The sequence below is a fragment of the Elephas maximus genome, chromosome 1, assembly GCF_024166365.1.
Source record: "Elephas maximus indicus isolate mEleMax1 chromosome 1, mEleMax1 primary haplotype, whole genome shotgun sequence".
Lineage (NCBI taxonomy): Eukaryota > Metazoa > Chordata > Mammalia > Proboscidea > Elephantidae > Elephas > Elephas maximus.
In genome coordinates this window covers 94,511,336-94,522,046 of record NC_064819.1, presented here as the reverse complement: position 1 = coordinate 94,522,046, position 10,711 = coordinate 94,511,336, and the positions used below count along the sequence as shown (strand labels likewise).

General features: G+C 41.1%; 1 protein-coding gene across 1 annotated transcript; it reads left to right on the top strand.

Moving 5' to 3' along the window:
• Window positions 1–708: 708 nt before the first annotated feature.
• Window positions 709–10,132, top strand: LOC126067848 (butyrophilin-like protein 1). Its single transcript, XM_049870140.1, has 9 exons — window positions 709–718; window positions 4,182–4,532; window positions 5,331–5,612; window positions 5,768–5,968; window positions 6,550–6,570; window positions 6,663–6,689; window positions 6,877–6,903; window positions 8,934–8,960; window positions 9,606–10,132. The coding sequence occupies exons 1-9, from the start codon at window positions 709–711 to the stop codon at window positions 10,130–10,132; spliced, it is 1,473 nt and encodes a 490-aa protein (XP_049726097.1).
• Window positions 10,133–10,711: the final 579 nt, after the last annotated feature.

Here is a 10,711-nt window from a genome sequence, read left to right as displayed (position 1 = left end):
CAGTCCAAAGTCCTCTGAGTGGCCTTATTAGTTCCACTTTCAGAGTACTGGAAGAGCTGGAAGTAGGCTTTGACTTTCTAGTTAGACTTGCTCTAGAAGCTGCATTCAAAATCCAGTGCTTCTTGACAATCTTCTTTGTCTCCCTAACCAAGAATTATTTTTCCAATCAGGGATGAGTTAGAAACCACCTGCCCACAACCCCAACCCTGTTCCTGTAGCTAAACCTTGGATGCTGACCACAAGAACACCAGGTGTAAATTGTCTCTGGAGCTGAGCCTTGTAGGTGCGCCGAGGAGACCAGGAGCTTCCAGGAATCCCTCGGCTCAATTCATATGGTGAGAGAGAAATGTGTGGTGCTGTGCAGATGTGTCTGTGGGAGGTGAGGATGCTGAAAACAGAGAGGCTTGAATTTTGGTCCACATGGTGAGAAAACTCCTTTCCCTTTTGTGAGTTAAGCCACAAGAGCTGATTGTGGTAAAAATGAATAAACAAATGAAAGAAGGACAAGAGTTCACAGAACACTACAGAACAATCTACAGTTTACAGTTCTCCACACCTGCTGGGGAAACAGTTGGTTTTCATAAGAAAGGCAGAGAAAGAAAACAGTGATACATTGGGGGTGGGAGTAGGGCACTAGAATAAAAAAAAATTGCTGGGTATGTTTGCCTTAACCTGTGTGCGGGACAAACAGCCAAAAAAAAAAAAAACATGTTTACAGGTAAGTCTTTGAATAGAGGTCTTTTCTTTTCTAAGAACTTACAGTCGGCCTCCTTTCTCATCACCATCTCCTGCAGAGTATCTCATTGTCAGAGTTAACATCTCCATGTTCCCTGCATACTCCACTTTCTGCTCTGAAGATGGTGGATTTCCCAGACTTCTCTCCAGCTAGTTTCCTCATTCATTTCCTCCTTCTCCTGGTGTCCACATGGTGCGCAGCAGGTCAGTACTCCATCTCATTTTTTAAAAATTTTTTTTTCGATTGTTCCTCTCATGTAAATGATACAACCTGCCCCCTCTCACAGACAGTTATTTTCTGAGGAAAATGAGGTTGTGTCACCTACTAACAGGAGACTCTAAGGTTCAGGGCAGAATTGAGGGTGTTCTCCTTCATATCAACACCCCTTGCTCCTTTGAGTAGTCCTCATAAATCTCATGGCAATAATATTTGCCTAAATTGTTGTTGAGTATATGCAATTTTAGTCTCTTCACTCTTAAAGTAACTGAAAAAAATATACCTGGTAATGTTCACACTACCGTGAAAACCTATGTCTGAGTACAAAGACTTTGGACTCAGGCTTCCTGAGCTCTATCTGGTTGTGATATTGGAAAAATAACTTATTCTTTCTGGGACATGTTGTTGTTAGCTGCTATGGAGTCTTCCCTGACCCATGGCAATGCCATGTACAATGAAATGAAACACTTCCCAGTTTTGCGCCATTCCCATGATTGATTGTAGATTGGACAATGTTCTGTGGTGATCCATAGGGGTTTCATTGGCTGATTTTTGGAAGTAGATTACTAGGCCTTTCTTCTTCGTCTGCCTTAGTGTGGAAGCTCCAGTGAAGCCCGTTCAGCATCATGGGATTGCCACGAGTTGGAGTTGATTCAACATCAGTTGGTTTTACTGGGACACAAGTTCCTCTTTATAAATTAAAGAAACCTTCAGTATGAATTTTCAGACACCCAGATTTGGAGATCAACTAGCTATGAGATCACAGTGATGACATTTTGCTGTTGTCTCTTTAATTTGTTGTCAATTAGGCAGTGACCGTCAAAAATTTTAAACGACCATATATGTTGGCTCAGCAATTCTACTCGAGGGATGTCTTGCACATAAATGCTCTCACATGTGCACACATATATTTGCGTAAGAATGTTCATTGCATGACTGTAATGATACTAAGCTAGAAGCATTATAAGTATGCATCAACAAAAATTATGATTAATCAGTTAAAGCTGACATATATAAATTTTAATGATTGGGTAACGCTTGTTGCAGAAAATGATATACAACAGTCCTATTTGTGTGAAATAGAATTATTTTTCCTGCTACATTGTCACTGTAAGTAATGTTTCATACCTTTTTCTAAACCAAATTAATCACACAGCTACCTAAACAACAGTATGGTATCAGTCAGCTAAGGGCCTAAATCTTTGAGTTACACCAGTACCCTGAGTTTTACACAGAATGGAGAAAAAGGGGGCCATGGACTCAGTCCAACTTAAATGGCCGCTGTCATGCTCCCTGCCCAGACCATTTGATTGGCCCTCTCTGGGACTGTTGGACACTGGCAACTTCCTCTAAGCTCCCATGCCCTTGCCTCCTGGGCGTCCATAAGGACATCCCTTTCTGAAGTTTTCCCATCTTGGAGTCACTGCATTTTCAGGCCTTGAGGCCTGACCAGTCACAGAACCTATAGTTTCCTGAGCCTCAAGTTTTCTCAACGGCACCAGTCATCTTTTAGTCATCATGGGTTTCTGTAGTAAAAATAATTTTCAGACATTCTGCATCCCACTTTGAAGTGTGGCATCTGGGGTCTTAAATGCTAACGAGCGGCCATCTAAGATGCATCAATTGGTCTCAACCCACCTGGATCAAAAGAGAATGAAGAACACCAAGGTCACATGATAACTATGAGCCCAAGAGACAGAAAGGGCCACATGAAGTAGAGATTTACATCATCCTGAGACCAGAAGAACTAAATGGTGCCTGGCCGCAACCAATGACTGCCCTGACAGGGAGCACAACAGAGAACCCCTGAGGGAGCAGGAGAACAGTGGGATGAAGACCCCAATTCTCATAAAAAGACCGGACTTAATGGTCTGACTGAGACTAGAAGAATCCCGGTGGTGATGGTCCCCAAACCTTCTGCTGGCCCATGACAGGAACCATTCCCCAAGACAACTCATCAGACATGGAAGGGACTGGACAATGGTTTGGAGAGAGATGCTGATGAAGACTGAGCTACTTGTATCAGGTGGACACTTGAGACTGTGTTGGCATCTCCTGTCTGGAGGGGAGATGGGAGGGTAGAGAGGGCTAGAAACTGGCAAAACGGTCATGAAAGGAGAAACTGGAAGGGCTGACTCATTAGGGAGAGAGTAAGTGGGAGTATGGAGTAAGGTGTATATAAGCTTATATGTGACAGACTGACTTGATTTGTAAACTTTCACTTAAAGCACACTAAAAATTATTAAAAAAAAATAATGTTCAGGCAGATGGCTATGAAATGACTAAAGGAAGGAACATCTTCTCTGGTTCAGAGAAAGTTCCAGTTTAGGCTTGCTGCATCCTCCTTCCCTCCCCTGGGCAATCCACCTACACTCTCAGATCAGAGCCATCCTGCATCTCATCACCTGGAGCCACAGGCCTCCACGTGCTGCCTGTTCTCATGAAAATAATTTTTATAAAATTATTTTTCTGTAATTCTAAGACTTCATACTATTTAAAAATAAAAGCCTTTCTTACCTTATAAATTCTACTTTTCACCCTGGAATAAAACACTAGTAATCTTCTCAGCCTCCAACGCGAAGTAATCTAAATCTCAAGGTCAGACATCTCCACCTGCTCACCTAGGAGCAGGATCCAAACCCATTGCCTTCGAGTTGCTTCTGATTCTCAGTGATCCTATGGGACAGATTAGAGCTGCCCCACAGGGTTTCCAAGGAGTGCCTGGTGGATTTGAATTGCTAGCTTTTTGGTTAGCAGAGGAGCTAGTAACCACTGCACCACCAGGGCCCCAGGAGCAGGGTGCTAGGATTCAAAGAGAGAGAGGAAAGACATACTTTCCATTTACCAAAAAATAATAATGGTAATAATAATTGCTTAATAAGCTCCCTGAACCTATTTAATTAATAATGGATCTCTTATTTAGGTTTTATATAACTTAGAAATGAACACTATTTGTAAGTGTATAAAAAATACATATCATATGTGAAACTCTCAACAGTTGTTACTTCTGGAGAAGCTAATGAAAACTGTTGGTAAGGGGTAAGGCGAATATAGTTGAAAAAGTTTGATTCTGCTTCTATATATATTCTTTTAAATTTTAAAACATATACTACTTCTTTGGAAAATAATACAAATAATAAATATGTTTGAAACTCTAAAGGAATGCAGCTGGTTTTTCATCTCATTTCTTAGTACTTATTCCCCTAATCCATTCCTGATCTCCACGCAGTGTCGGGGTTTGCCGTGAAGGGACCCTTGGAGCCTGTTGTAGCCCTGCTCGGCGGTGACGCCACTCTGCCTTGCCAACTGTCCCCTGAGCAGAGTGCAACCCACATGGACATCCGGTGGTATCGAGCCCAACTCTCCCCGGCTGTGCTCGTGTACCAGAACGGACAGGAACAAGGTGGTGAGCAGATGCTGGAGTACCGCGGCAGGACAGAGTTGGCTCAAGACACCATAGGCAAGGGGAGTGTGTCGCTGCTGATAGAGCAGATCCGGGCCTCTGATAATGGCCAGTACCGGTGTCTTTTTAAGGATGGTGACATCTCCCAAGAAGCCATTGTGGAGCTGAACGTTATAGGTATGTTACCTTGGCACAGAGTTTCTATATTGCGGTATAAAGCAGAGAAAAAAGTGAGGTTATCTGGATTCCTAATGGGCATTTCTTGTGATCTTCCATAAGTTCATATGCTATTTTACCTTGCAGAATATCAGTTTTCTAAACTATAAAGTGAGGATAAGACTACATATTCTATTCTCTTACACCAAGGCAGGCAGTAGCAAAAAAAGTGTTTTGATATCCTAAAATTAATTCACTAGTATTAGTTCAGATAACTACAAACACTTTAAATTATTAGTTTTTACTCAATCAGGAGAAACAACTAATAGAATTAAACCTCTTTTCTAGTTTTAATTATTCTTTTTTTTTTTTCCTTTCCGGAATGACTCCAAAGTTTTCTCAGTCCAAGTACAGTGAATTCAGCTTTAAGGTGAATTCAAAACTGAATCCCCTGCCCAAAAGCAAAGACAAGAAGGCAGGACGGGACAGGAAATCTGGTTGAATACACACTGAGAAACTGGGGCAGGAAGGGAAAGAGGGAGAGTGTTGACACATTATGGGCATTGAAACTAATGCCACAAAACAATTTGTGTATAAAATTTTGGAATGAAAAACTCATTTGCGCTGTTAAATTTTACCTAAACACAATAAAGTTAAAAAAAAAAATCACAGATCAGCCTAAAGCTGGTCATGAGCAGCTACTTGACCTGTAAGTTTTGGTTTACCCATCAGACCACTGAAGGTAAGTTTGGCCTTCAGCCTCTGGCACCCCTGAGTCCGGAGGACCACAGGCCTCAGGTACATGATTTTTCTCCTCAGGCTTGGGCTCTGCCCCTCATGTACACATGACGGGGCTTGAGAATGGTGGGATCAGAGTGCTGTGTTCCTCAGGCGGCTGGTTCCCAAAACCCAAGGTGCAGTGGGAAGACATGACGGGAGTGAAGCTACCATCCCTCTCGGAGTACCAGACTCAAGATGGAGATGGACTTTTCCATGTGGAGGCATCTCTTGTGGTCACAGACAGCAGCATGGGCAATGTGACCTGCTCCATCCAGAATCCTCTCTCTGGCCAAGAGAAAGTATCAGCCATCTTTCTTCCAGGTCAGTGAGGCTCAAACCCCAGTGCAGAGTTGAGGGGTGGTAAGAGAGGGTGGAAATGAGGGCAGAGGAAGAAGAAGGGCTAAAGGGAGCAATTGAGAGAGGGTAGAGTTTCTTTCAGGTCAATTTCTCACTGTGTCTCCATGTGCCCATGTCAGAGCCTTTCTTCCCCAGGATGTCTCCATGGAAGGCAGCCCTGGCTGGGACACTCCCTGTGCTGGGGCTTCTCCTCATTGGGACCAGCTACATTGGATGGAGAGAACATCAAGCCAAACACAGAGAAATAAAGAAAAGGAAACAAGAAGCTGCAGAAAGAGATCAAGTGAAGAATGAGAAGAGAATTGCACTTGAGGCCAAAGGTGAATTGGGACAGCAGAAAAAGTCAGAGGTTCATGGAAAAGCCAAGTATATGGGTTGTGTTGGGTGGATTGGGAAACCTAAGATTGCCAAAGGACCCAAAGGAAAACACAGGGTACCAAGTATTCTGCAGTACTGGAAGTCCTATGGAGGGGATAACCATGTGTGATGTTAGATTAATGGACAGTGTTCATGAGGTCACTAAAGTGTGGCTCTGCAAACATACATTATGTGCTTTCATGCCTCTGTCCCCAAATCTGTGCTGTTGTTTCACCTTGTGGAAATGGCTTTCCTTGCTTTGTCTCTGTACTCTTCCTTCAAGAATAAGCTTTAGAAACACCTAAGAAATCTCACACTTCCCTAAAGCATGGGCATTTCTTCCTCTGTGACTCCGTGACACTTCCAATGTAGCTATCCTGAATGCTTACCATTTTATATGTGATATAAATGTTATCTAATCTGTCTTACCTACTTAACTATGGAATCACCAAGGGAGAGTCAAATTGAATTCACTTAGGTGCTCCCTAAACTCAGAAACAGATACAACCCAATTTGATAGATTTCGTGTCTCCTTTTCTTTCAGAGACCCTGGAGGCAGATCTTGGTGAGTCTTGATTCTTCTACTGACTTGTGTAGAGTTAGCTTCCCCTTTTAACACCTACTCTCATTCTCTTATTGACTGTTTTTTTCTTTCAGTACGGCGAAAGGCCTTATACAATGAAGGTAAGAGACTCTGGGTTTTCTACGTCATCTGGTAGCCTGATGCCCAACAATTTCTCAGCTCTCTTTCCTTAGATGAAAAGACTAAATAATTTCATGATAACTAATGGAAGAAAAATAAGAAGGGAGAGGACTGTGAGGCCACAGATTAATGTCTCACCTTGTCTTTCCTGATTTTGTTCTGTTTTAGACTGGAAAAAGGCCCAGCTTTATCCTGGTAAGTAACACTCTGGTCTTAAATCTTGTCAAGTGCCCCTGTTATTCTGGGCATAATTAGCTGTCAGAGATACAAACACAGACACACCTGTGCACTTGCAAGTTGTGGAAACTGATTTGTTACCACTCTGTGTTATTGGTATTTTATTTGTAGGTCCTAAGGATAAAGGAGATATAACTGCTACTGGTAAATTCCACAACAACACAGCTGGAGTGAGACTCAACAGGAAGAGTTAATCCACCCACTATGGAGAGAGGAAGGGACAGACTTAGAGTGATTTTGATGGTATTTGGGAAAAATAAATAATGCCCTATTTTGTTAGCACTTCTGCTAACGTATTGGGAGTACATGCAAAGTTTAAAAGAGCATATAATGTATTTATTATAGCATTTTGTCTTTGGAAAAATACATTAACTATTATTTTACTAAGTATTTTATGTATTCAAAATAAAGGTAGTAATGTTCAATATACAGGAACATAGGTTTTAAAAGTTTGAAAAGCAATTTATTCAAAATATCTTAATTTTGTTTGTAAAACTTATTTATCTGGTGGTAGAGGGAACTGGCTATTTTTATACCCTCTAGTATCTGTGTCTATGTATTGTGTATGTTTAACACATACACAGAGAGAGAGAATATATAATATACAGGTGGAGATAATAATATACTGTCATTCATTGAACATATACTTGTGTTCAATGAATTTATATATGCCAGCAATTGTGCATTACAAAGACATAAGCCATTTTCCCTAAACTGTTGGACTTAAAGTTCATTGGGGGAGGTAAACTAGGAACCAGGCAACTACACAGCCTGATAAGTGCTCTTGATAATGTGAGATCAGAGGAGCCCTTCCCAAGCATTATTGGTTAAGTAGTTTCGCTTGAGGATTTACTTAGGAAAGCTTCTTAAAAATACTACTGTAATTCCAGTAGAAAGAGGAAAATATTAATCATGAGAACACTTGAGCTTTAGTTCCATCTCCACCAATTACAGCTGAGAAGTCTGGTCACATTCTCTCTCTTGACCTCTGTCTCCATGTCGCTAAGATGAAGAGATTGAAATGCATGATCCCGGATGTCCTTCTTGACTCATGTATTCATAGATTCTATACATCTAGTCCTACAGTTCTTGCAGGAGGGCAGTTCTTACAGAAGGGTAGAAGTTCTTACAGGAAGGCAGTTCAGTGAGGAACCACAGCATTGTTCCAGTCAAGAACTATGAATATGTCCTTATCTTCCTATTCTTCAGAAACTCCAGAAGAATATCTAATATCTAAATAATTACCAGTCCCATCATGAGAGAAGTGATACAGTTATATTAACTATAAGTAATCTGACTCTGAAGAAAAAGATAAAAGTTTCTAATTACAGGGGCCAGAATAATAGGGGTCAGTCTAATGACCTTAGTCATAAGACTAAGCCCTATTATGGGGAGATCATAGGCTGGAAAAAGTGAAAAATGAAATGAAATGAAAGGACAGGGCATAAATTTTATCCTCAACTAGTACTGGAACCAGCTGCCGTTGAGTCAGCTTCAACTCATGGCAACTTCATGTGTGTCATGGTAGAAGTGTGCTCTGGGCAATTTTCAATGGCTGATTTTTCAGGCTTTTCTTCCACAGCACCTCTGAGCAGACTAGAATCTCCAGCCTTTCAGCTAGCAGCTGAGTGCATTAACCATTTGCACCACTCAGTAACTCACTCTTCCTTGACCATGAAGTTCATAAGGTCTGAAAAGTATAGTACAGTGGTACTTTTAGCATTAGTCAGCCTACTCCTGGTCTTCTCCAAACCTGGCTCAAGCTGGAGAAGCTCATTTCCCCAGCATCAGGCTAACCTGAGACAGAGCACAGAAATCATACTATTTGTCCTTTAGTTTCTGGACATTACCAGAATCTGAGGGACTTGGAGGAGGGAGTAAGGAGAGTTAGAAGGAGGAAGTGAAGAGCCAGGACAGGAAATGTCTTACCTCCTTTTCATTCTGGGTGCATTTTCAGCCTAGTCTCAATATATATTGCTCTTTTTCAGACTGGAGGAAAGAAAAGTTTCAGCCTGGTAAGTGGTTCTGTGTTTATCTCTGTGGCTCCCCTCCAAATTGCCCTTTGGTACCCTGGTTTCCCTTCCTAACACCACTGCTGAGTTAAAAAGACAAAGGCAGCTATCTTGCAGCAAGGAGCGAAAAAGACAAAAAAATCATAAATGTCAACCTGAACTGAAAGTTGCTGCCAGGACCACCCAGTCTCCTTGTGCTTCCACCTTCACATGTTGGCCAAGCTGTCATATGTGTGGGGTCCACATGGTTCTGAAAACAAAAATTAACATATCCCCTCAGTTTACGTGATAGCTAAATTTTCTAACTAAGAAAAAAATCACTCGAAATTGCAAGGGTAATGCAACTACTCTTTTTAAACAGGTCAGCTCATGAAAGACCTGTTACTAATTGAAGGGAATGGGTATAACTTGTAGAGGAAAGTAGAAAGAACACTATTCTCAAATGAACACTGCAAGTCCTTGGCTCACACTAGCACTCCACCAAAACATTGAGGGTAGTGTAGACTAGGTAATAAGTACATACACACTCAGAGGAGAGGTGTTCTTTCATGGCTCACTCCACATTTGCCCAGTTTCTCTAAGATTTCTCCTGTACAACAGTTTTCTGAACTATGCAATGGTGATATTTTCCTTTTTTTTTTCTTCCAGCCCTTGTGACTTTGAAACATGAAAACTTTCATCAGAACAATTCAGACCCAGAGGAAAACGAGAACTGTAGCAAGGAAACACATGATATATCTCTCAGTAATAAGAAAGGAGATGGCAACCTTATTATACTTAATCAGAAAAGCTTTACTTCAGGAAGATATTTTTGGGAAGTGGACACTGGAGACACTGATGAGTGGGCTCTTGGCATTTATGAGGTACACATAAGTGACAATGAATTACCAAAAGATGTACCACTAAAGAAATTCAGAGTCTTAGAGAAAAAGGGATGTAACTACAGGGCTCTCACTTGTGGTCCCAAAGTCATTTCCCAAGAAGTGCCAGTCTTGATAGAGAAATTTCCACAAAAGATTGTGATTTTCTTGGATTATGAGGATAGTGACATCTCATTCTATGACATGACTGAGGGTACCCACATCTTCTCCTTCACCCAGGTGAGCTTCTCTGGGTCACTCTATCCTTACTTCAAACATAACCCTATGGAGCTCTCATCATCTGCACAATGTTAAGTGACTTAGAGGAAGACCCTATACCATGAATACAGTAACTCATTCTCTGTAAACTCCAAGATCCTGTATCTGTGAGTGGCCTTAGTCTCCACTGATTAGGTGACCTCCTGGGAAAGCTCTATAAGTCTCTGTGACTAGAGTTTCTGATCTTATCAGGCAGTACTTCTCAAACACTCTGCAGAGAAGGATCAGATAGATGTTGTTGTTGATGATGATTGTATTGTAAATATTGTTTTTTGCTTTATATCTAATCAATTGCAGACTGATAATTCTCTAAAATAAATTTACTGGAAAAAATTAAGTAAATAAAAATTTTTAAAAATTGCAAGTATCAATTATTTTACTACTAGATTCAACATAAACAAAATTATTCTGTTAATTTTCTCTAAAAGTTTCTCGGCATTGACTCTCTGTTTCTGTACTTGTCTCATAAAGTGCTACAGTAAAACCTTTGAAAGCCAGAACCTGTGTGAGGTGGAAACCTGTCGGAAAGGGAAAACTCTAGTATTTTCCACTAAAACAAGCAATAGAAAGGTGGTAAAACTGCACCTTTCAAAGACAGAAAACCTGTGAGACCCA